The sequence below is a fragment of the Brachyhypopomus gauderio genome, chromosome 8, assembly GCF_052324685.1.
Source record: "Brachyhypopomus gauderio isolate BG-103 chromosome 8, BGAUD_0.2, whole genome shotgun sequence".
Taxonomy (NCBI): Eukaryota; Metazoa; Chordata; class Actinopteri; order Gymnotiformes; family Hypopomidae; genus Brachyhypopomus; species Brachyhypopomus gauderio.
The window spans coordinates 20878855-20906354 of NC_135218.1; the positions used below are offsets into that span (position 1 = coordinate 20878855).

General features: G+C 45.0%; 1 protein-coding gene across 4 annotated transcripts in view; it reads right to left on the reverse strand.

The window, feature by feature from the left end:
• palm3 (paralemmin 3) overlaps nt 1-22352 on the reverse strand; it is a 37679-nt gene extending 15327 nt beyond the window's left edge. Inside the window, exons 1-3 of one of the 4 annotated variants that reach the window (XM_077015343.1) lie at nt 21900-22249; nt 21337-21474; nt 6513-6564 (exon numbers count right to left, since the gene is read on the reverse strand). In XM_077015343.1, coding sequence (XP_076871458.1) covers nt 6513-6557 — 45 coding nt within the window. In that variant the 5' untranslated portion in view covers nt 6558-6564; nt 21337-21474; nt 21900-22249. The other 3 variants (XM_077015341.1, XM_077015344.1, XM_077015342.1) reach the window with 3 other exon arrangements.
• Between the last annotated feature and the right edge of the window lie 5148 nt (nt 22353-27500).

Consider the following 27500-nt stretch of genomic DNA (forward strand, 5'->3'; position numbering starts at 1 on the left):
AGGGGATTAGAGAGGGTGAGTACTGTATGAGAGGAGGAGGGGATTAGAGGGGGTGAGTACTGTATGAGAGGAGAAGAGGATTAGAGGGGGTGAGTACTGTATGAGAGGAGGAGGGGATTAGAGAGGTTGAGTACTGTATGAGAGGAGAAGGGGATTAGAGTGGTTGAGTACTGTATGAGAGGAGGAGGGGATTAGAGGGGGTGAGTACTGTATGAGAGGAGAAGAGGATTAGAGGGGGTGAGTACTGTATGAGAGGAGGAGGGGATTAGAGGGGGTGAGTACTGTATGAGAGGAGGAGGGGATTAGAGGGGTTGAGTACTGTATGAGAGGAGGGGATTAGAGGGGGTGAGTACTGTATGAGAGGAGGGGATTAGAGGGGGTGAGTACTGTATGAGAGGAGAAGAGGATTAGAGGGGGTGAGTACTGTATGAGAGGAGGACGGGATTAGAGGGGGTGAGTACTGTATGAGAGGAGAAGAGGATTAGAGGGGGTGTGTACTGTATGAGAGGAGGACGGGATTAGAGGGGGTGAGTACTGTATGAGAGGAGAAGAGGATTAGAGGGGGTGAGTACTGTATGAGAGGAGAAGAGGATTAGAGGGGGTGAGTACTGTATGAGAGGAGGAGGGGATTAGAGAGGTTGAGTACTGTATGAGAGGAGAAGGGGATTAGAGTGGTTGAGTACTGTATGAGAGGAGGAGGGGATTAGAGGGGGTGAGTACTGTATGAGAGGAGAAGAGGATTAGAGGGGGTGAGTACTGTATGAGAGGAGGAGGGGATTAGAGGGGGTGAGTACTGTATGAGAGGAGGAGGGGATTAGAGGGGGTGAGTACTGTATGAGAGGAGAAGAGGATTAGAGGGGGTGAGTACTGTATGAGAGTATGAGAGGAGAAGGGGATTAGAGGGGTTGAGTACTGTATGAGAGGAGAAGGGGATTAGAGGGGGTGTGTACTGTATGAGAGGAGGACGGGATTAGAGGGGGTGAGTACTGTATGAGAGGAGAAGAGGATTAGAGGGGGTGAGTACTGTATGAGAGGAGAAGAGGATTAGAGGGGGTGAGTACTGTATGAGAGGAGGAGGGGATTAGAGAGGTTGAGTACTGTATGAGAGGAGAAGGGGATTAGAGTGGTTGAGTACTGTATGAGAGGAGGAGGGGATTAGAGGGGGTGAGTACTGTATGAGAGGAGAAGAGGATTAGAGGGGGTGAGTACTGTATGAGAGGAGGAGGGGATTAGAGGGGGTGAGTACTGTATGAGAGGAGAAGAGGATTAGAGGGGGTGAGTACTGTATGAGAGGAGAAGGGGATTAGAGGGGTGAGTACTGTATGAGAGGAGGAGGGGATTAGAGGGGGTGAGTACTGTATGAGAGGAGAAGAGGATTAGAGGGGGTGAGTACTGTATGAGAGGAGAAGGGGATTAGAGGGGTTGAGTACTGTATGAGAGGAGAAGAGGATTAGAGGGGGTGAGTACTGTATGAGAGGAGAAGAGGATTAGAGGGGGTGAGTACTGTATGAGAGGAGAAGGGGATTAGAGGGGTTGAGTACTGTATGAGAGGAGAAGAGGATTAGAGGGGGTGAGTACTGTATGAGAGTATGAGAGGAGAAGGGGATTAGAGGGGTTGAGTACTGTATGAGAGGAGAAGAGGATTAGAGGGGGTGAGTACTGTATGAGAGGAAAAGAGGATTAGAGGGGGTGAGTACTGTATGAGAGGAGGACGGGATTAGAGGGGGTGAGTACTGTATGAGAGGAGAAGAGGATTAGAGGGGGTGAGTACTGTATGAGAGGAGAAGGGGATTAGAGGGGTGAGTACTGTATGAGAGGAGGAGGGGATTAGAGGGGGTGAGTACTGTATGAGAGGAGAAGGGGATTAGAGAGGGTGAGTACTGTATGAGAGGAGAAGAGGATTAGAGGGGGTGAGTACTGTATGAGAGGAGAAGAGGATTAGAGGGGGTGAGTACTCTATGAGAGGAGGAGGGGATTAGAGAGGTTGAGTACTGTATGAGAGGAGAAGGGGATTAGAGTGGTTGAGTACTGTATGAGAGGAGGAGGGGATTAGAGGGGGTGAGTACTGTATGAGAGGAGAAGAGGATTAGAGGGGGTGAGTACTGTATGAGAGGAGGAGGGGATTAGAGGGGGTGAGTACTGTATGAGAGGAGGAGGGGATTAGAGGGGTTGAGTACTGTATGAGAGGAGGGGATTAGAGGGGGTGAGTACTGTATGAGAGGAGGGGATTAGAGGGGGTGAGTACTGTATGAGAGGAGAAGAGGATTAGAGGGGGTGAGTACTGTATGAGAGGAGGACGGGATTAGAGGGGGTGAGTACTGTATGAGAGGAGAAGAGGATTAGAGGGGGTGTGTACTGTATGAGAGGAGGACGGGATTAGAGGGGGTGAGTACTGTATGAGAGGAGAAGAGGATTAGAGGGGGTGAGTACTGTATGAGAGGAGAAGAGGATTAGAGGGGGTGAGTACTGTATGAGAGGAGGAGGGGATTAGAGAGGTTGAGTACTGTATGAGAGGAGAAGGGGATTAGAGTGGTTGAGTACTGTATGAGAGGAGGAGGGGATTAGAGGGGGTGAGTACTGTATGAGAGGAGAAGAGGATTAGAGGGGGTGAGTACTGTATGAGAGGAGGAGGGGATTAGAGGGGGTGAGTACTGTATGAGAGGAGGAGGGGATTAGAGGGGGTGAGTACTGTATGAGAGGAGAAGAGGATTAGAGGGGGTGAGTACTGTATGAGAGTATGAGAGGAGAAGGGGATTAGAGGGGTTGAGTACTGTATGAGAGGAGAAGGGGATTAGAGGGGGTGTGTACTGTATGAGAGGAGGACGGGATTAGAGGGGGTGAGTACTGTATGAGAGGAGAAGAGGATTAGAGGGGGTGAGTACTGTATGAGAGGAGAAGAGGATTAGAGGGGGTGAGTACTGTATGAGAGGAGGAGGGGATTAGAGAGGTTGAGTACTGTATGAGAGGAGAAGGGGATTAGAGTGGTTGAGTACTGTATGAGAGGAGGAGGGGATTAGAGGGGGTGAGTACTGTATGAGAGGAGAAGAGGATTAGAGGGGGTGAGTACTGTATGAGAGAAGGAGGGGATTAGAGGGGGTGAGTACTGTATGAGAGGAGAAGAGGATTAGAGGGGGTGAGTACTGTATGAGAGGAGAAGGGGATTAGAGGGGTGAGTACTGTATGAGAGGAGGAGGGGATTAGAGGGGGTGAGTACTGTATGAGAGGAGAAGAGGATTAGAGGGGGTGAGTACTGTATGAGAGGAGAAGGGGATTAGAGGGGTTGAGTACTGTATGAGAGGAGAAGAGGATTAGAGGGGGTGAGTACTGTATGAGAGGAGAAGAGGATTAGAGGGGGTGAGTACTGTATGAGAGGAGAAGGGGATTAGAGGGGTTGAGTACTGTATGAGAGGAGAAGAGGATTAGAGGGGGTGAGTACTGTATGAGAGTATGAGAGGAGAAGGGGATTAGAGGGGTTGAGTACTGTATGAGAGGAGAAGAGGATTAGAGGGGGTGAGTACTGTATGAGAGGAAAAGAGGATTAGAGGGGGTGAGTACTGTATGAGAGGAGGACGGGATTAGAGGGGGTGAGTACTGTATGAGAGGAGAAGAGGATTAGAGGGGGTGAGTACTGTATGAGAGGAGAAGGGGATTAGAGGGGTGAGTACTGTATGAGAGGAGGAGGGGATTAGAGGGGGTGAGTACTGTATGAGAGGAGAAGGGGATTAGAGAGGGTGAGTACTGTATGAGAGGAGAAGAGGATTAGAGGGGGTGAGTACTGTATGAGAGGAGAAGAGGATTAGAGGGGGTGAGTACTGTATGAGAGGAGGAGGGGATTAGAGAGGTTGAGTACTGTATGAGAGGAGAAGGGGATTAGAGTGGTTGAGTACTGTATGAGAGGAGGAGGGGATTAGAGGGGGTGAGTACTGTATGAGAGGAGAAGAGGATTAGAGGGGGTGAGTACTGTATGAGAGGAGGAGGGGATTAGAGGGGGTGAGTACTGTATGAGAGGAGGAGGGGATTAGAGGGGGCGAGTACTGTATGAGAGGAGAAGAGGATTAGAGGGGGTGAGTACTGTATGAGAGTATGAGAGGAGAAGGGGATTAGAGGGGTTGAGTACTGTATGAGAGGAGAAGGGGATTAGAGGGGGTGTGTACTGTATGAGAGGAGGAGGGGATTAGAGAGGTTGAGTACTGTATGAGAGGAGAAGAGGATTAGAGGGGGTGAGTACTGTATGAGAGGAGAAGAGGATTAGAGGGGGTGAGTACTGTATGAGAGGAGGAGGGGATTAGAGAGGTTGAGTACTGTATGAGAGGAGAAGGGGATTAGAGTGGTTGAGTACTGTATGAGAGGAGGAGGGGATTAGAGGGGGTGAGTACTGTATGAGAGGAGAAGAGGATTAGAGGGGGTGAGTACTGTATGAGAGGAGGAGGGGATTAGAGGGGGTGAGTACTGTATGAGAGGAGAAGAGGATTAGAGGGGGTGAGTACTGTATGAGAGGAGAAGGGGATTAGAGGGGTGAGTACTGTATGAGAGGAGGAGGGGATTAGAGGGGGTGAGTACTGTATGAGAGGAGAAGAGGATTAGAGGGGGTGAGTACTGTATGAGAGGAGAAGGGGATTAGAGGGGTTGAGTACTGTATGAGAGGAGAAGAGGATTAGAGGGGGTGAGTACTGTATGAGAGGAGAAGAGGATTAGAGGGGGTGAGTACTGTATGAGAGGAGAAGAGGATTAGAGGGGTTGAGTACTGTATGAGAGGAGAAGAGGATTAGAGGGGGTGAGTACTGTATGAGAGTATGAGAGGAGAAGGGGATTAGAGGGGTTGAGTACTGTATGAGAGGAGAAGAGGATTAGAGGGGGTGAGTACTGTATGAGAGGAAAAGAGGATTAGAGGGGGTGAGTACTGTATGAGAGGAGGACGGGATTAGAGGGGGTGAGTACTGTATGAGAGGAGAAGAGGATTAGAGGGGGTGAGTACTGTATGAGAGGAGAAGGGGATTAGAGGGGTGAGTACTGTATGAGAGGAGGAGGGGATTAGAGGGGGTGAGTACTGTATGAGAGGAGAAGGGGATTAGAGAGGGTGAGTACTGTATGAGAGGAGAAGGGGATTAGAGGGGGTGAGTACTGTATGAGAGGAGGACGGGATTAGAGGGGGTGAGTACTGTATGAGAGGAGAAGAGGATTAGAGGGGGTGAGTACTGTATGAGAGGAGAAGGGGATTAGAGGGGTGAGTACTGTATGAGAGGAGGAGGGGATTAGAGGGGGTGAGTACTGTATGAGAGGAGAAGGGGATTAGAGAGGGTGAGTACTGTATGAGAGGAGGAGGGGATTAGAGGGGGTGAGTACTGTATGAGAGGAGAAGAGGATTAGAGGGGGTGAGTACTGTATGAGAGGAGAAGGGGATTAGAGGGGTGAGTACTGTATGAGAGGAGGAGGGGATTAGAGGGGGTGAGTACTGTATGAGAGGAGAAGAGGATTAGAGGGGGTGTGTACTGTATGAGAGGAGGACGGGATTAGAGGGGGTGAGTACTGTATGAGAGGAGGACGGGATTAGAGGGGGTGAGTACTGTATGAGAGGAGAAGAGGATTAGAGGGGGTGAGTACTGTATGAGAGGAGAAGGGGATTAGAGGGGTGAGTACTGTATGAGAGGAGGAGGGGATTAGAGGGGGTGAGTACTGTATGAGAGGAGAAGGGGATTAGAGAGGGTGAGTACTGTATGAGAGGAGAAGGGGATTAGAGGGGGTGAGTACTGTATGAGAGGAGGACGGGATTAGAGGGGGTGAGTACTGTATGAGAGGAGAAGAGGATTAGAGGGGGTGAGTACTGTATGAGAGGAGAAGGGGATTAGAGGGGTGAGTACTGTATGAGAGGAGGAGGGGATTAGAGGGGGTGAGTACTGTATGAGAGGAGAAGGGGATTAGAGAGGGTGAGTACTGTATGAGAGGAGGAGGGGATTAGAGGGGGTGAGTACTGTATGAGAGGAGAAGAGGATTAGAGGGGGTGAGTACTGTATGAGAGGAGAAGGGGATTAGAGGGGTGAGTACTGTATGAGAGGAGGAGGGGATTAGAGGGGGTGAGTACTGTATGAGAGGAGAAGAGGATTAGAGGGGGTGTGTACTGTATGAGAGGAGGACGGGATTAGAGGGGGTGAGTACTGTATGAGAGGAGGACGGGATTAGAGGGGGTGAGTACTGTATGAGAGGAGAAGAGGATTAGAGGGGGTGAGTACTGTATGAGAGGAGGACGGGATTAGAGGGGGTGAGTACTGTATGAGAGGAGAAGGGGATTAAAGGGGGTGAGTAGAGAGCTTGTGCTGGAATTAAAAGGGGACAGTGTGCAGCAGTCAGACTGGCCTGACAAGTGTTCCGTTACACTGGGGGGGGCTTCATTACGTTCTTTACACAATTCATATGCTTTCCCACTGAATGTAGCTCACAGCACTTTCCACACCTGTGTGTGTGTATGTGTGTGTGTGTGTGTGTGTGTGTGTGTGTGTGTGTGTGTGTGTACACACCGCTATAGCCCGCACCCTCTGCTGGTATTTTTCTGTCTCATCCATTTTGAACCTGCAAAACAAAGCCAGTTTGAATCCATACCAATCCTCTTAATGAAGATACTTGTTAATGAAACATCCTTAATCCAATCATCAGTGAAGACGTTTTAATCAGATTCACTGGAGCCTCTAGAGCTACACTTTCCACTGGCAGTTTCTAATCTTCATAAACCTGCGTAGATTAATGAGCATTTAATTAAGCCACAGCCCCAGCTGACCCGCTCTCGACATTTGTACAGGATTAGATTAGCTGTGATGATTATGAAGTGTAATCCAAACCGCAGATGCACACCACTTAAAGCGGACCAGCCAGCCATTTAAGAGGCCAAATTGCTGCAGCCGTCCAGAGATTTGATTTGCTTTATAGGCAGTTCACTATCTTGAAACCCAGTGATGCTACAGCAGTCCATGACCAGAAGAGTCAGCACTCAACTGGTGGTTCCATGTTTGTTCATGTCTAGCTGACCACATGTGGCTAAATGAGTTATGATGACAACAGCATACAGCATGAACATACAGTAGGTCATTCCAGTATGTTTTGTTGGTGTGTGCGTGTGGTGGTGGGGGCACTGGGTGTTTATACCACTCCAGTCTTCATGCTTTACTACCTTCTTCTACCTCTGCAACATGAAAATTGTGAGTTGCACTAGATGTGAGGGTCTTTCAAATGTGTGTGTGTGCATGCGCACTCTCTCTCTCTCTCTCTCTCTCTCTCTCTCTCTCTCTCTCTCTCTCTCTCTCTCTCTCTCTCTTCTCTTTCTCTAGCATGGCTGTTGGTCCGGTCACAAGGCCACGGGTGGACGAGCCCACAGGGTGAAGACGCACGTACACACTTATCATATCATAAATATTCATGATCGCATGTACGAGTCTGGATAATTCCGTGTAGACCCTAATCTCCTGTCAACCCTTTGCTGTCAACCCACTCTGCATTTTACATCCAAAGTTTATCTTTAGATAAACCCAGAAAACACAGCACTAGTGCTGATTTGACCCTCAGAGTGAAGCAACTGCACCCTCCCAACTCACACACACAGATAGAGATATCAAGAGTGAGCGAGCAAGAGAGAGTGAGAGAGAGAGAGAGAGAGAGAGAGAGAGAGCAAAGGTGAGATGACCCGTCCTGAATCAGTGCCTCTGTTCATGTGATATGTGTCATCCAGAACAGAGCGTAGGCCTTTATTGTGAGAATTCATGTAGCACACACACACACATACACACACACACAGAGTCTTGGATGAAGTTCTCGTCTGAAACGACAGGTCTGTATGTATCTCTCTGTTGGAAGCATTTAGAAACGTGTTCTTTAGCTACGCCGAATGATAACTCAAGTCTAAACCCCTCCAGTTAGCTCTTAGGCTTAGGTATCTTGCTCAGAGCCCAGGGTTCAGAGCCCAGGGTTCAGAGCCCATGGTTCAGACCCCAAGGTTCAGACCCCAGGGTTCAGACCCCAGGGTTCAGACCCAGGGTTCATCACCTGTCGAGTGATAGGGAGGTTGCGTTAAGTCTCCTGCTCCACACCGTGTGCTGCCAACACTGAGGGTTTTACTAGGAGTTCTTAAGCCTGATGGGAGTAAACAGCAGAGTAAATAACAGAACACAGGGGTAAATAGCAGGGTAAATAACAGAACACAGGGGTAAATAGCAGGGTAAATAACAGAACACAGGGGTAAATAGCAGGGTAAATAACAGAACACTGGGGTAAATAGCAGGGTAAATAACAGAACACCGGTAAATAGGGGGGTAGCAGCCAGCAAAGAGGAGTAAACAACAGAACACAGGGGTAAATAAGGGAGTTAACGTGTGCACAGAGGAGTAAACAATGAGGCTTTGATGACTGTTACTGTGGAGGTCCCAACAGAACTGTGCAGGCTAATTACAGAGTGCCGTGAAACCCGGCAGAGAACAGAGGGGAGAGAGAGAGAGAGAGAGAGAGAGAGACAGGGAGGGAGAGAGAGAGAGAGATAGACAGGGAGGGAGAGAGAGAGAGACAGAAGGTGATACAGACAGAGAAACAGATAGAGAAATAAAAAGAGAGACACTCCGAGACACTCAGCAATAGGAGGAAATAAAACACTGCTCTCTCCCACTCGGGTCATGGCGTCCATCAGGCACCAGGCTGGCTGACTGGGCTGTTGCTAAGGTAACTAAAGCACATGCTAATGGCAAATGTGCTATCACATGGCATAGAGTGTAATCTTCAGGAAGCCAAATATATCCCATCTCCGACTACTACTGTGAAGCACTGTGTGACTGACACAGAGAGACCATAGTAAGATCACATCATGTTAAGAGTGTCGAGCAGTGGGGGAAACTGAACACACATGCACACACACACACACTCACATTGTCAAGATGCCCCATATGTCTCCACATGCAGTTGCCATGACGGCACACTGTGGGTCACCAGACCAGAATACTCTCTCTCCGCCTGGCTGCAGGAGCCTCCTTCAGCTGCACTGCACCCTAGCACCCCAGTACCCTAACACCCAGTACCCTAGCACCCAGTACCCTAGCACCCCAGTACCCTAGCACCCAGTACCCTAGCACCCAGTACCCTAACACCCCAGTACCCTAGCACCCCAGTACCCTAACACCCCAGTACCCTAACACCCCAGTACCCTAGCACCCCAGTACCCTAGCACCCCAGTACCCTAACACCCCAGTACCCTTGCAGCCCAGTACCCCAGTACCCTAACACCCCAATACCCTAGCAGCCCAGTACCCTAGCAGCCCAGTACCCTAACACCCCAGTACCCTAGCACCCCAGTACCCTAACACCCCAGTACCCTAGCAGTACCTAACGTTATCTGTGGGTTTATACTTTACTTTGCTGTTTAAACATTTGGAGGCTTAACTCCGAGATGGACTGTACTACTGTACTGTTCTACTGTACTGTGGACTGTACTACTGTACTGGCAGAGAAGTGCAGGTGTGTGTGCAGGCGTGTACCTCTCACCGCGGTGATGCTGGTGGATGGATAAGAAATGCAGAGCACCTGTGGTCTTAAATAGAGGAGGAACAAACCCAGCACAGGAGCTTGTGATTAGCACTCAGGTGATTGGAAGAAGTGGGACAGGTGCAGTGTGTGTGTGTGTGTGTGTGTCAGTGTGTGTGTGTGCGTGCATGCGTGTGTGTGTCATGGGGTGTGTGTGTGTGTGTGTCAGTGGGTGTGTGTGTGTACGCACGTGTGTTTGTCAGTGGGTGTGTGTGTGTGAGTGTGTGTGTCAGTGGGTGGGTGTGTGTGTGCGTGCATGCGTGTGTGTGTCAGTGTGTGTGTGTGCGTGCATGCGTGTGTGTGTCATGGGGTGTGTGTGTGTGTGTGCGTGCGTGTGACAGTGGGTGTGTGTGTGTCAGTGGGTGTGTGTGTGTGTGTGCGTGTGTGTGTCAGTGTGTGTGTGTGTATGTGCGTGCATGCGTGTGTGTGTCATGGGGTGTGTGTGTGTGTGTGCGTGTGACAGTGGGTGTGTGTGTGTGTGTGCGTGCGTGTGTCAGTGTGTGTGTGTGTGTGTGTGCGTGTGTGTGCATGTGTGCGCGTGTGTGTCAGTGGGTGTGTGTGTGTGTGTGCGTGTGTGTGTCAGTGTGTGTGTGTGTATGTGCGTGCATGCGTGTGTGTGTCATGGGGTGTGTGTGTGTGTGGGTGTGTGCGTGCGTGTGTCAGTGGGTGTGTGTGTGTGTGTGTGTGTGTGTGTGTGTGTGTGTGCATGTGTGCGCATGTGTGTCAGTGGGTGTGTCCCTCCGGCTGCTTGCTCAGCGCACCGTGACATTAACACTGATTGAAAACTGATTGGAGCACAGTCTCACTGTACTGCTCCAGGCCTTATCTATCACACTCCGTTGCTTTTGTGACACCAGGCGAGCTGATGAGATGGATCGGAGGTTCGGTGGTGAGGGGGAGATCTGTTAAGCCTAACCGCAAACTTCTCCCAGGGACACCTTGTACTGTAAACTCTATGTAAATTACATTTTTATGCATAATTGCTGAATTTCTGCCCTATGTTGTAAACTGTGTTTCACCAGCAGATATTACACGCTAGTGCTCTCTTGGCCTAGGAGACATTTGCAGCGGTCTCTGCATATTCTGTGATAGAAACCAAATGAACTGAACACACTGCTGCCATTTGTGGTTCAGACTGAGGTCTAAATCAGGCAGTATGCAACTATGCAGCCAGTATGTAATTAAAGTATTAAACATCCATCTTCCTGGTGGGAGCAGAAGGCCATTGCTGGCGTGGAGGTCAGAAGAGGTCAGACGTGAAGACCCCACAAGCCTCATCACTGCCATGTCCCCTTCCACTGTGCTACTCACTGACAGCATGTGCTAAATAGTGTCACACTGGGTGTGTCTGCACACACACACACACACACACACACACACACACACACACACACACACACACACACACACACACACACACACACACACACACACACACACAATCCCAGCAGGCCTGAGGGCTCGTGAACGACTCTCTCACACTGGAACAGGTGAACCAGGCTGGAGGCTGTTCTATATTTTGTTACTTTCACTGTGTTCTTGAACACAGATTTCAATGTTTCTGTTCTGCGTTTCTCCACTCATATGCTCCTCTCTGTGTGTGCGTGTGTGTGTGTGTGTGTGTGTGTGTGTGTGTGTGTGTGTGTGTGTGTGTGTGTACGATCTTAATCTCACACTACTGTGGTCACACAGTTGGTGTTAATGTGGGAGGTATGATGAGAATTCATAATGTTTATTGAAACACTAGTGGTGACAGATACACACAATTGACAACACACAAGAAGCTGCAAGAAAAAATGACATCAAGTGTATGTGTGTGTGTGTGTGTGTGTGTGTGTGTGTGCATCAGTCACAAACAGCAATTGGTTTGTAAGGAAGTGCCCAACTCTCACACACTGGAGCTATGTTGGTCTGAGGAATGTAGGCATCTTGCGTATGGGAGCAGGAGGAGCTGCGTTTTAAACATGACTCCATCCCACTGAATCCACTCTCACATTCCAACCTCACCACCAGTACAGTGCAACTCCACATTACTGCCCTGTCTGCCTCCTGCCCATTGGCTTAGCCGGGCCCGGTAAGCTCTGAGCTGGACTGGATCAGACCTCTGCCCCTCCATCGGTCTGACACTGAGCTGGGCAGAATCAGACCTCTGCCCTCCCAGCAGTCTGGGTCTGGGCAGCATGGGCCCACTGCACCCAAGCCCTCTCACGGCGGTTCTCCTGGGGTCTGTGTTGTTTGGGGAGCTGGAGGGGAGTGCAGGTGGATCAATGCTTCTCTGTCAAGAGTTTCTCAGAGTGCAGCTTCACAGGATCCACATAATGCAGGCTCTGTTCAGTCAGGTATAGATGCCTCCAAAATCACCCAAACTACTGCACAACCCTTCCTGGTGCCTTAGTCAGAACCCCACCCCCCTCCCACACACACACACACACACACACACACACACACACACACACAAACACACACAAACGCACACAAACACACACAAAGGTGCTCTCTCACACAAGCATATGCACACCAGCTCCATACCAAGTCCTCATGCTGAGCTCTTTACAGGCTGTTTATTATGACCTTTTATACACTGGCACATAACTCGCCATAAACGGCTTGGTAAGTTCAAGAAGTTAAAAACAGCTGGATCAGACAAGCTTCCCAAACTTCTTCATAAATGTTTTACTAGAGGGTGTAACATCCTGCTCGTGTACCTTTAACGCACACTCACTTCAGCAAAGAGGACATGGGAGATAACAACAGGAAGAGTTGGTACGCGTGTTGGCTTGCACGCTCTTATGAGGTGAGGATTCACCTGAACGCATTTGAATAAACAGCATTATTGTCAACATCTTGGCCCACTGCCTTCACATCCTGTCTTGAGTTTTAGGCCTGATGCCAATGGCTAGAAACCATGACGGAAAGAGCAGAGAGAGGCACCAGTCTGTCAGTGCTGTGGGTGGATATTCCTGAGGAAGAGGAAAGGCAGAGAAGGCCAAAGCACGGTAGAGTCCTGGATCCTTTGTGGAAAGATATATATTGTTTGCTCTCCCCTACTAACTCACAGCAGTGCACTCCACTAGCCCCATATTACACAATCCACCAAGGCCAACACCACAAGTAACTAACCTCTGATACCAAGCCCCAATGGCGTGCTCCAATACCCCCTGGCAGTAGTAGAAGCCCCAGTAGTAGCCCCAATTCCACTAACCCAAACTAGTGCGCTCCACTAACCCCCAGTAGTGCAGTCCATCATGGCAATTTTACCTGACTCAAATTTACAGCTGGGGCACTACATAAAACAGAACACAAATTGTGTATGTAGGGTGCCAGCCAATGGACTAAACATAACATTATTTGCTGATAATGACAACTTTACATTTAGCATTATTGGTTTGATGTTGAAAATTTGACCAGTAATTACAATCAAACATCATCTATCGAACAGATTAAGCCTACAGATTCATTTACTGTAGTTTAAGAAAATGCTAATCAGATGGATTTTTTGCTGTAAAGTGCAAGAGTTTGGAATACTTTTCACATAAGATTAAATGTGTTTTATTATTTTGCTGTTTACTCATTAATCAAAGTATCTCATGTTGGTGACTGCAATTTAGCCCTGAACCTAGCTAACATTCAACAGGTCCTTCCTAATTATCAGTTAGGGTTTTGGCCCAAGATGTTCAGTATCCCCAAGAGGACAAGAGCTTTAAGAGGTGCAGGTTTGGTACACTGGGAACCTGTGCCGCAGTCTGCTGGTCCAGTTCCCAGTCTCTTCAGGACCAGTTCACTCAGTTCTCTCCAGAACACTCACCCCATAACCCTCTTCCGAACCAGTTCACTCCAGAACACTCACCCCATAACACTCTCTTCAGAACCAGTTCACTCCAGAACACTCATCCCATAACACTCTCTTCAAAACCAGTTCACTCCAGAACACTCACCCCATAACCCTCTTCAGAACCAGTTCACTCCAGAACACTCACCCCATAATTCTCTCTTCATCCCATAACCTTTGCCCATATAATGAGTGTCTAGAACACCAGGCTTGCATATTTTGTAGCAGCAGGTTTTCTCAAAAAGCAGCAAGATGACAGTGAAGCTAATTGAGGGTTTGAAAAAACTCTTAGGTATGCAGTCATCTGGGCTCATCTTTTAAATGCTTTCCCGCCTAAATTAGTTTCGGGTTACAGCAAGTTGACAGGACAGTAAAAAGTTCCTATAAGTCTTACCATTTCTCAGTTCCTCTGCTATGCTAAGCTGTCGGAGTATTCCTGCATAGATTGTGAGGTAGCCGCTTGCGTCAAAGTTCATGCTGCCTTCAGCTCTCGACAAAACTTTGAAGGCTGCGCAAAACACTCTTGAAGGTTGTGGAAAACACTCTGAAGGGTGTGGAAAAAAATTTCCAACAAGCATTGGGTTTTTTGTATTCATTCCTGAGGCCTCAAACTGCTTGGAGGGTAGACAATGATAGTACTGTCGTGGTTTAATGGAACTAATACTTCTAAATGTATTATGCTCCTAATTACAAAACCAGATGTTTGTGCTTATATTGTCATGCAATGTGAGATAATAAATGTGGCCCAACACTCATTTTGTGAAATTAAATAACATACTTTTAATTAAAACAGATAGGAAAATATTGTAAACGCATAGTTTAAGCAACAGACTTAAACAAACACACCTTTCATGAGCCTTTCATCTCAGCACTAATTTCCTCTCAATGAACGCGGCTATCTGAGGACTTGACTTGTTTTTTACAGGGACCAAGAATTCCCTTTAGGGGAAGCTGAACGGAATGTAACACCTAATCTGCATTCTTGTACCCAGCACTTTTCAAGTCTAATGGAGTCTAATGTTGAACAGGACAGTTTAATTATGTTTAACTAACATTCTGTAATGTGATAATTATCATTTTCATCAACTATAAAGAACTCCGAAAGCAGGCATATGTTGCTTGTCAAAAGTGTTTGCTTTAGCTAGTTGAAGACATGGTGCACATGTGTGATACTGATGGTGCCACCTCCAGCTCATTTTGAACAAGGGAAAACCTTGGAAGGGATTAAGAAATGGTTCTCTATCCCCACTCATAGATGCTATCATGGATGAAAGCAAACGAAATGTGGACAAACTGGAAAAAAAACAAATATCATCTCCAGATCATAACTCTTAATACTATTAATAATGACAATATTTAACACAAAAATCATGGCATACCCAAACGGTGTGGAGTCTGCACTGACACCTTTTACAAAACTGAACTTTTACAGTTTTTCTCAGTCGATTTGGTTCATTTCTCAGATCAGAACTGAAATTCTCAAAACTGTTCATTCAATCTCCAAATCTCCTTGTCACTTGTGCACATCATAATTGCATAAGTTGTCTGTTGTTTTTTACATTATCAGTTGCTTATGACATGTTTATCAAAATGTGTTGTACAGATTGTCTGTTTAATTGTCTTACCCTCCAAAACATTTAGTCTTTAGGTCATCGCCTAGGTCATTATATGCAAAAGTGCTGAACATGTTGTCATAATCTCTAAGGCATCATTATACATTTATTTTTTTAGTTTATTTTTTTGTTACATTTTGATAATTGATCCTAATTTGATTAAATTGTTTGCAAGTGAACATTCAGTTACAGTAAGAAAGGGAATTGGTGAAGGTTTAGATCACCCAATGGTCTCAACCACAGGTCAGAGGTGCATCTCATGAACCTTTACTGTAATTGGCAAACATTTATAGATGCTAAACACTGCAGTATCACAAAGTCTCATAATGGAAAGACAAGGCCATGTATAGGGTGAACAGCCAATAGGAGAAGTAAGACTGTGGTGTAGAGGGGTAAGACTGTGTGGTGTACAGGAGTAAGACTATATGGTGTAGAGGGGTAAGACTGTGTGGTGTAGAGGGGTAAGACTGTGGTGTAGAGGGGTAAGACTGTGTGGTGTAGAGGGGTAAGACTGTGTGGTGTAGAGGGATAAGACTGTGGTGTAGAGGGGTAAGACTGTGTGGTGTAGAGGGGTAAGACTGTGGTGTAGAGGGGTAAGACTGTGTGGTGTAGAGGGGTAAGACTGTGTGGTGTAGAGGGGTAAGACTGTGGTGTAGAGGGGTAAGACTGTGTGGTGTAAGGCTGAGGGGACAAAACAGTGAAATAAGGGCAACAATTGTGGACCATGTTGTACGTGTAAGTCATGGTCTTACAATGGCTGAAGCTGGTCGCTGTGTGCAGCTGAATATTGGAAGAACAATTGTGTCTTCAGTCGTTCAAACATTTCATAGAGAAAACATGTATGTAGTGTAATTCATAAATGTGCTCTCTGCTGTAATGCTGCATTGACAAATTCTGATGTTATTAAATTTTTTGTTTTGCATTTTTGCATTCTTATACCATATAGGATATCAAGATTAGCTCATAGTGGTAGCAGAGGTTCCATTTTCACACAACAAGAGGAGGCTGTATGTGCTCAGGTTGTTTTGAATGTGTAGAATAAGTTTCTAATTTTCCAGTCAGTTGTCAGTCTTTTCTGAATTTCAATCAGATTTGTTTTTGTCAACAAACTGCAGTGCGAACAATACAGTCAAACAATCTTGCTGTACAAATTTGATTCCAGTCCAATTTTTTGCTAGCAGTCTCCCACATACAGTCATGTGTAACTTTGTGTTCCATGTAAGTTTGTATGTGTGTAACATGTATTTGGTATACCACAGAATGTGCAGCGTTCTTGAAATTAAAAGCTTAGCTAGTTTCCATCAGAATATACAGTCTACACTGACTGTGACTTATAGTTGCACTGACAACATGACTAAGTATTTTGACTGCCTTATTCATAGGTGATGGCCCACAGACTAGATATTCTGATGGCACTGACAAATTGACTGACCTTAATATTTGCTTTTGAGGCAAAAACAAAGAATTTTGAGTGAAGTGTGTGCTTTTGCAGGTATTTCATTGAGTTTTGCTGTTTGCACTGTTTTGAGAAATGCACTAGTTGTGATGCCAATATAAACCATGATGTGAGATATGAACCACATCGACTGAGAAAAACTGTAATAATAAAGCAGAAAGCAGAATTAGCAGACAAATGGCATATTATTACTGTTACATTTTATGCATTCATGACTTACTAAACTTAACATGTCATTGGAGGTTTTCTGCAGCATGCTGGAAAAAAATCTTCTAATTGAATAATTGATGGCAAACTCACTGCTAATGAAATTTGCGAAAGTTACACCAACGAAAGTCAAGGTTGGGCTGCACTTTCAGTCTGTCCAACATGATCTTTAACCTTTAACAATGATTCATTTTTTTCTCATGTGACTTTTTATGTGCTGTAACAGTCTGAAAGCATGTAGGAGACATACTGAGTACAGCAGGCTACACAAGACATGTGTCATGGTAATGGAGGCCAGCTAAATGACAATACCTACATCAGAGCATCAGAGCACGAGCAGATAGTTGGACAGACAGACAGACAGATAGATAGATAGATAGATAGATAGATAGATAGATAGATAGATAGATAGATAGATAGATAGATAGATCTCCAAGAGAGAGAGAGAGAGAGAGAGAGAGAGAGAGAGAGAGAGAGAGAGAGAGAGAGGCGGAGGGAGGTGACTGGCTCTGTGTGTCTGGGTTGTGTCTCTCTCATCAGGACTAAACAGATGCAGGTTCTGAATTAATGATGATGTGGTAGATTAGATTACACAGTTGCATAAACTCCAAATTGGAAAGTCATTGCTACCACTACTGGCCTGGTTTTGGAGGAGCCGTGTTACTTAGGTTGAGGCTCAACCAGAAGATCATACAAATATAAACATCTATTTGATATTTCTGTCTTTCTAAACAACACTCACATGCATACACACATTCTTACAGCCCAAGAGAACAAGCTATTGCAGGCTATTGCAAAATCCAGCCCAGAACTGACATGTACTGTTCTGTCTCCTCTTTCATGCAGCCAGGACTACTGGCTTCTGTGACTTACATAAATTATAACAATATCTAACATTTTCCAGGTCAGCTTGAAGAAGCCACTTGAGGCCAGTTGGGATCTTGTCCTGTTCTGCTGTTACTGTGAAACCTGCGCTCCTTCAGAAAAGACACACCGCGTATCAGGTGATGCCTCCAATATTACAGCCTGAGTGTGACCATTACTGCACACTCACTCTGTGTGGGAAAACCGACACTCAGCTGTAAGTATATTGTACCACAGTAAGGCATTCACACGATTCAACACAATTACTACAGTTAACCATCCGTTGTGTGTGCATGTGTGTGAATGACTTCTACACACACATACAGGTATTTCTTTATTGCCCGTCAGGCTGAACAGTCAGGGTTCCTAAAATGGGAAAGACAGAGAGGCAAACAGAAGAGCAGGAGGAAGAGATCAAAGCAAACAAGCGCTGAGGTATGTGTTGTGATGGAGATATGTGCTCTGACAAGCCTGGATACAGATGCCTGGATACGTGGCATTCCGACTGTAAGCACGAAGGCTGTACCGTCACGGCTTGCGTTCCTCACTTGCGTCAGCTCCAAAAACACAGAGCAGGCGTCCCTCCTAACGGGCCACACTGCCATTGAACACGGGTCACTGAACCGGACACTACTCACACCCACAAGAACGAGCCTGAGCTCCCATAAGCAATAACATTAATACTGACATATTAATTACTGTGGGGCCAGTACCCGTAGCTAACATATCTCTCATAGGTAATAAATGATCCGTATAGCTGATAGAGTTCTTATATAGGAAGTGGATGCAGGTTCTCTGGGCTGCTGAAATGGCTAATGATAGGAGTGCCATTCAATGTTCAGGATAACTGGGCTGAATGAGAATCTGCTCAACTCTTTTCCAACTATGTGCTATTTTCTAATTGTGTACTATCAGTAATGTTCTTCCAGCCGTATACTTCATAGGAGCAGTGTGCATCATACCAGAGCAAATCCTCATACTTGTACAGAACTTTCAGGGAACATGCAGGAGCGCTCCGAGCTACATCAACATTCGAGGATTTAGAATGCAGTTTCACCGACCCCTCCCACAGTGCAACGCTCCACTCATGGAATGATACTCATGGTATGATACTCATGGAATGATACTCATGGTATGATACTCATGGTATGGTAGAACTTTCCAGATCTTCCTTCCCACTGCAGTGGCATATGCTTCAGATGTGCCGTCACTGTGCTGTGCGTGCGACAACTTGTCACCGTGGCAATGTGGGACTATTGATTTCAACTGGTTCTGGAGGAATGTGTGTCAGGTGCCTCTACAAGCTCGTCTTGCAGCACTGACGTCAGTGCGGACACCAACCCACAGAGAACCCACAGAGAACCCACAGAGAACCAACGGACCACATGCTACCCCCAGCAACGCATATTAGTGAATGCAGCAACCGTTACAAAATATGGTAAATATTGTAGTAAGTAAACAATGTAGCCCTGCGGTCCAAACGGCTTTTTATTTTTCGTTTCAAATTCTTCCTTTTCTGCTCTATTGAGGTAAATGACATAGGAAATTAAATTGAAAAAATAGGAAGTGAAGAGGTGAGAATGGTTCACTCCCTCTGGGTCCCTAAAGACAATCTGCACCAGGAAAAAGACAAGAGAGGGGAAAGAAAATTCCGTGTGTAAAGTGGAATTCTGCACTTTTAGAGGATGCATCTACCCTCCTGAGATATGAGGCTTTTAAAAAATGTTTTAATCCAGGTGTGTTATCTGTCTGAGATGGGAAAAAACTATACTAGGAGACAACATCTCACCTGTGTGGCTTTTGGCAGAGCTGGGAGTCCTTGCTGTGTTTTGGTGGATAAAGTTTCTCATGTTTAGTGCTCGTGTTTGTCAAGAATGCCCTTGACGTCGCCTCAGCTGAGGGGACACCACTAACAGCTGCCCTTAGAAACGCATCCTGACTCTATTATGCAAAGAGCTTCAGATGCCATCATACAGACCTGGTACACCTGATTCATACAGACCTGGTACACCTGATTCCAGAAACATTAGCAAAGGTTCTCCAGAATGAAGCCACAGTTGGTCTCAGACAACTACATAGAAGCTGTGGATATCTGCAGCCACTCTGTAGAGGACCAAACAGTGTGTTGCTGTGGTTCAGGCCTCATCAATCTCAGACTGAGGTTGTGTTTACATAGGGAGGATCTGTTGAACGTTAGCTAGGATAAGGGTGGGATTACGTTAAGTACAGAGAAGACGTTAATGTCACAAGTCACTCTGGACATCTCCAAAAGAAACAGTCAGTCTGACCGACAGCTCCTAGTGACATGGTTTGAAGTGGTAAATATATATATATATATATATATATATATATATATATATATATATATATATATATATATATATATATATATATATATATATATATATATATATACACACACAAAACAAAAGGTAAAAAACACCACACACCATACCAAACGCAGTAGTGGTAGTTTCCTTCTGAGCAAGGTTTGTGCTGTATGCTCTTCTGTAAACCAGCCCTTATCTCCACTTACTGCACAAATCTAGCAAATGTTTCAAAACATAAGCTGCCCTTAATCATACAGTTAAATATATTTGGCTTATTCTACAGATGACGTTTATCATAGGGGAAGTTTATCACAGGATCCTGCTCCTGAAAACTCCAGCCATTCGTCTGAAGGGCCTTCCTCTCTCTCTCTCTCTTCTCTCTCTCTCTCTCCCTCTCCATAAACACACACAAACACCCATACACAGAACAAACATACACACAGAACAAACATCAGTCTAGCTTTCTGAGAGATAAGCCAGTTAATCAAACATACTGGCATCAGTTTTGTGCCCTGAGGATCGTTAGTGTTAGCCACGCTCCCTCCACACTGCTTGTTAGGTCCCTTGCTGGCTGATTCAGTGGTCGTGAAGTCTTCTTCCCTCTTTAGGGAAACAGGCTCCATTATTCTCTTATACCAGAATGTACTGCTACACTGATCCAGCAAGTTCTAGCAAGCCACTAAGTGCTGGTCTGAATCACCGGAACACAGTAGCAGTGCAGGTGTACCCACACTCTTTATTTTACAAGATATTTCCCACCTGCAATAATTTTAGCTATTTTTTTGTTGCACTGGTGCACTTTACTTCTGTTCATGTCTCATTGATGCAGTGGCTCAGTTGTCAACTCTGAGCTGGATTTCATTGTTGTGTGAGTGGAGGCATGTGTATGCACAAGTGAGGTGTGTGTGTGTGTGTCTGTGTGTGTGTGTGTGTGTGTGTGTGTGTGTGTGTGTGTGTGTGTGTGTGTGTGTGTGTGTGTGTGTGTGTGTGTGTGTGTGTGTGTGTGTGTGAGAGAGAGAGAGAGAGAATGAGTCAGAGTATGAAAGCAGCCAAAGTAACTGTAGTGATAAGGACTTTTCCTAAAGCACATTAACCTTCTCTATTTACAAGCCCACTAGGTCATTTTGAGTTTCTGTAATAATGTAGTAATATTGATATGAATAATTTCTGTAATCTAAATAATTTCTGTAATAATCTAATAATATGAATCACTTCTGCAATAATATAATGGAACAAATAGTGTCCTCTGACGAGCCCTCTTACATGTAGGTTTTTCTGGGTGTGTTTTTCAGGCAGGATGTCTACAAATCAAGATTTTTACTTGCATAACATAGCATACTGCTGTGTGTTTGAACATGTGCATATGTTCTATAGGAACTATTCACTCCTGCTACTAAAGTGCACCGTCATCAGTCTAATGCAAAACAGAGCAAAGACACCCCGGTACAGTGATGCACACACAGGAAGAGTGCACAGGTTGTGACTAACCTTTGGCTGACTCAGCAGTGTGCAAGTGTGAACAGTGACCCCTGGAATGCGCAGTGTTGTGCACCCACACCCTTGCAGCCTTGAATGACTTTCTGGAAATCAGCTATAGTGAGGCAGGAAACGGGTTTGTTTCTGAATCTTTGAGAAAGTAAAGAGTTGTAGCGTTGGAAAACTATACGACTGTAGCGCAGTTTGATGAGCTGCAGGTTCGGTGACCTATAACCATTTTCATAACTAAAAGTCGTTTGCTGCAACGTTTTAACGGTTTCTATGCCAAGACGCTGCTCTCATATTACGTATTTATTACTAAAAGTTGTTTGTTTGCGCTTCACCCCCATGCAAATCGATATATAATTACAGTTTAGTGAGAGCAGCTATTGTTTTAAACAACTGGCGCAAAATAAACTGACGGAATGGCTAAATGAACATATACGCACACTCATATAAACACTGGTTCGTCCACCAGACTCAAAAATGCAAAAATGTTGTAAGCCAACCGCCCTATAAACTAAACATGTTACAACCAACTTTGATGAACCACGAATTAATGAACTCATGCTTACCTGAAGTGATGTGCCGAATTACCACTATATCGTTTCCAATGATCAGGTAAAAAAGGATTCAAAGGCGGAAGTCGTGCGTTTGATTTAAATCGATATGTTATATATCACAAAATCTAATAGGCTATACAAGTAGGCTAAGCCACTCGCTTCAATTGGACAACTTCAAAAAATCACCTGGAGAAGTTTTCGAAGCTCGAAAAATAACCAACATCAATATTTCCACCGAAAACTGTCTAGGAAGTGAATCGATGTGCATATGTTCGTTAAATGTCCACTCCAAACGTTTATCAAGCTCACCTAACTTGCATTTTGCACACGCGAGTGCCAAGCAGGCTGGCGGAGGCGACGAGGTCTCCGGTTACCTGAGTTCCTGCTGTGGGGCCAGCCCACCCCTCTGGGCAGCACCGGCGGCCATAACAGCCTCTACTCAGGTAGTGGTACCGAGCTGAAGGGTGGAAAACCTTACAGCTCAGCCGGTTAGAATTTCAGCGATGGAAGTCAAGTGTGAGGAGACCCAACACGGTCTCGGTTAACGTCGAAAGCCATCATCAGTTGAGCCCTGCTTCAACATGGGCTCAAAGCGTAAGCTGTAGAGCATCTTAATACTAATAGATTTTAAAATAACGTTTGCAGGTGTAACATACTTTGAAATGTAACACATCAACGTTAGCAAAGGAACAGCAGGTGCCTTTTCAGAAAGATGTCAATAGCCGAGTAAAAAAACAGATGCAGATGTTCTAAATGATATTTAATCATTGAAAATCTCAGATTAAATCAATATTCAACAATAAAACATCTATTTCGCATGTGTCTGGCCTTTACATTTGGCATAATTGTGATTATTTATATTTTAACATAGCCTTTATAATAACAACAAACAACTAGGACAATTAAACATCGTTGACGGCAAAGAACATGCACATGTTAAACGTGTACTTACTGAGAATTTCTCTCATAGTTGTCCTGACCATATTTCTAAACCAAACGATAAAGCGCAGGACGTTAGAACCTCAAGTTTAATTAAGTGTCTTTCTTGCCTCTTTATAGCTGCATGTAAACGAGCTTTAAAAGACCAGGCTGGACAAGAAAATAACCCATCTTAAACCCCATTAACCACTTTATAAAGACAAGGTTAGAAATTTGCAAAAGGTCCACACAAACTTTTAGTAAAAAAAAAAATTTAGTCATACGCCATCTACAACACAAAATGCATGGTAGGATGTGCAATAGCCTACATAGTATAAGACCTACATGTGTCCAAAGTTGTACGTGTATGAAAGTCAGAATATAAAAAAATATATATATTATTAGTCATGTTAGAAATATTCATCACATTAAACAAACTGGAGAAGTTTTTTATTTTTTTTATTTTTATTTCATTACTGTAATGAAAAATCTCTTCTGCCTTTCTGTCTCACTATTAGTTTGGTGCAGCCTGCATCACTGTGGGGCGACAGGTTGGTGGTACCACACACGCCACAAAAACATCTCGTGTTGTGGCTTGTGTTTCTGTCTGGATCCTGGCTCTGTCCTGCAGTGGGCCAGACCAGGGTCAGGATGTGGTGTGTTAAGTGGCTGCAGGCAGAGGTAATTGCATCAAATGGGATTCATAATCAAATGTGAGGGCACGTTATTTATAAGACGACATGCCTTGTATGTAGCATCAGGCAATGTAGAATATTACAGGCTTTTACTGTTAGGCTATTGATGGCTGTTATTGTTATTAATATTGTGTTTATAACTGTCATTATAACTGTCATTAGTAGTGATAGCAAGTATATTGTGAAATGTCTTGAATTGGAAAAAAATCTTGCCCCTGACTCCTCCCTACGGGCGTGTGTGTGTGTGTGTGTGTGTGTGTGTGTGTGTGTGTGTGTGTGTGTGTGTGTGTGTGTGTGTGTGTGTGTGTGTGTGTGTGTTTGTGTGTGTGTGGGGGGGGGGGGGTGTGCGCGCGTGCATGTGTGTGTGTGCTATTCGTATAACCTGTCCCACGTCTTGTCAACGCTGTGTTGCACATGTGTCTTGTTTACGTCTTGTGTCCTTGTCCGTTCTTGTTGTCCCTGCTGCGTGTATGTATTAATCTGTAACTCTAAGAGCGCGATTAATTGTAATAATAAAAGTAAACATTGCTGTTCATGCTGCTCTCGTCTCAGGAGCCTTCCATTCCCTCGTGTTAAAGAAAAACTTTTATTCACACACAGTATATTTAATACTGAAAGCGTAATATGAATGTGGGTCAAGGCAGGCTCCAAGTCATAAAAGATTCATAATGTTAAAAATGGCCAAGCCACATGTTTGTATAAATCTAGTTAAAATAAGTGCAGTTCTGTCGAGATATTGATTACTTCAATGGCCAGGAAAACATGCTGAGTTGAATGGCCTACTTTTTAAATATACCGACATACCACAGCTAAAAGAACAGAGCACACTGTTCTTTTAGCTCATATCATATCAAGTCATATAAAAACAAATAAAAAATCTTAAACAGCAGAATGTATACAATTTACAGGTAAATAGAAAGCGAATCCAGGACTATGTAGTCTATCCCGTGAAACGCACAGGTGAAAAACGTTCAAAAGATTAGACTGAAACTATGTAGCCAGCTATCAAAATATCAATACGAAGTCTAATCACACTTGATAATTTCATATATGATTATCGAGTCCTCTAAGAATATTGTAAGGTATGTTCGCACTGCAGATTAGGTTGGTCTGATGACTATCTTCCTTTATTTTGGGGGCCAGTAAAACAGGTTAGCCTTACACCATGTGCTGTAAGCAGGTTAGTGTCACATATGTCATTTGTAGCAGTAGCAATATTAAACTCCGAGTTAACATCTGATTACTGGCTAAACCCGCTTTCTAGTGTTCATGCTTTTTGCGTTGTTGTTTTTCAAAAACGTTTTTTTTAATGCTGGTCTTGTCATACAGACATTCCCAATAAAATATTCCTTATATAAGCACAAGCTATACACATCTTTCAAAAAGCACCATGTGATATCAAATAAACCACCAGACTTCAATTATACACGCGCAGTGGAGCTGAAGATTACTGCGAATTCACCTTTCCTTCATCACCACCGTCTGTTAGTGCCGATGCTATAATTCAGCCCAGAATTTTCAATCCATTTCTATTATCTAGCTATTATACAGGGTGGACCAGACTCATATATACAATCTTTAAAAGTGCAGCGAAACATGAGGCTCGTCCATATCAAGATGGCGTTGCAGCGATTAAGTCTAGAAGAGAAGGTGGATTGTGTGCGGTTGTACACAGCAGACGCGGTCCAGCTGAGTGGCTCCCCAGATCACCCGATTTTGCCCCACTCGATTTTTGGTTATGGGGATATCTCAAGGACAAGGTCTACCGACATAGACATGGCAAAGCTTCGGCAGCAATAACGGAGGAACTCCGCACAGTTCCCCCAAACGTGTAAGAAGGCCTGTGACAAAGTGAAGTTGCGACTGGAAGCTTGCCCCGCCATGGAGGGCCACATGGTGGACCACTCCATGGAAAACATGGTGTGACTCACTTATTCAATTGTTTAATAATGTATTCCACCATAGTTACATGCAGGTTTTAAAATACTTAAGGCATACGGCCTTGTTAAAATTGTATACCGTATATTAGTCTGGCCCACCTTGTAGCTATATGTTATAAACCTGTATACGTTATATACTCATATATGTTATAGACCTACGCTCATTCGAAATTCTACTACTATTTCTGAAAATGTGACCAGTCAAACTGACATAAATAAAACTGGGCAGGGCGCTTCGGTTTGACCCAGATCACATCGCTTCAGAAGACCACTGCACAGCAGTCACTCCGTTTCCTTGGAGACCGTGTGTAAGGTGTGCTGTGCGGTGTGTAAAACTGTGCACGTGTTTTTCACCCCCAGAGTGCGACAGCTACGGGTGTTCAGAGCCCCGGCAGGCTCATCCCGGAGTCACTGCCAGCCCTCAGAGCTTACTAGAGCTGCAGACAATCTCATTCTGGGCCAGCCCGGAAATGCTAAGCGCAAACATTTCAGCTCTGTTGGGTCCTGTGAGCCAGCTGCACATGTCCATAAGAGGAACTAGATTGGGAGGAAATTTTCTTATGTTCTCTCCGTTGAATGAAACTAAACCCCAGTCAGTATGTCTATGGGGACCCCACATTGGTTTGAAATGGGCTGGTATTTGGGTCCCTTTTGGTCAACTCAGTTGGGGCCCAGAAAGATTTCTCCATTGGCTCCATATAGGCTCCAGGTGTGTTAGCCTGTTGGGGTCTTCAGGTCTCACAGATATGAGCTGTCTTTCACTGGCCCCACATAAGGCCTAAGGATGGAGCCAGGGTGGGCACCAAGCTCACAGTTATCATACAAATCTCTCAAATCTCCTCTTTTTGTGTTCTACCATTTAAGGAGACACTGGAAATCTGACAAATTAGCACTCCATGTCTTGCTTTGACTATCTTCTCAAAGACTCAAAGATGATATCTTCTGATTGGTCCAAAGAATTAAAATCATGACTACGGATGGAATGAAAAATGAACATGAACTCTGGCCGTATTATGACTGGTTAAGTGGAGCAGGGATTCTTCTTGTTGCCAGAAGAACAACAGTACCCCCCCCCCCCCCACCCCCCACCCCAAGAACCCTTCCTCGAATGTGATTGGCCTATTTAACATTCAAACTGGCATGTTTCATGGAAAGGTGACAAGTTATCATGAAAGTAAACGGTTCACACAAACCAGTCCTACTTGCAACATCTGTAAATTAAGGCGGGAGATCATTCCTAGAGGCTAGGACAAGGAAGCGAGTAGAGGCAAGTGTGGAATTGATTGATTACTTATGTATGACTCAACAGATCAGATGCTGGACGACATTTTGACATGCTGAACATTTAGCCATCATTAAAACTGACCTAGGATCAGTAGCATGCGGGCTATGCACTCCCTTTATGTTTGTGTACATGGGCAAGTTCAAGGTATTCTATTCTTTTACACAAGCTGTCACACAGAATGATTCACTATATGAATCTCTCTTTTGTAATAGGGTCATATAAAAACTAGGTTATATGTTTAAAAAAGCATGATGCCCAAATAAAACTCATATAGTCCATATAGGGCCAACATGGACATGCTGATGGAGAATGTACCGTTCTGCCTGAATAGTGAACAGGTGTTTGCAACTCTAAACTGCAACTGAAAACTGTGCAAGAGAACTTCACAAGAATCTCACAATTATGATGGAGTTTCTATGGCAATGCACTTACCTTTATATATACAGACGTTCTACATATCTGTGTTTTATGCTATAATGCACAGAGCAGGTCATTGTGAATGGTTAGTGTGTGTCATGGGGCTCTGTGGAGATTAGAGGATATGTGGGGTTGGTGATGCTTGATGGAAGTGGTGGTGTTAAGTGTACGTGTGTGGGTGCACGTTGTGGTATTTAGAGTGTATGTGAGAATTGATGTGATGGTATTCAGACTCTATGCTTCTAGGTGGAAGTGCTAGTGTTAAGTGTATTTTGCATGTGGGTCAAAATGGTGATGTTTAGAGTCTGTGTGTGGAGTTGAAGGAAGTGTTGTGTAGCGTAGGCCTACAGGTGGAGAC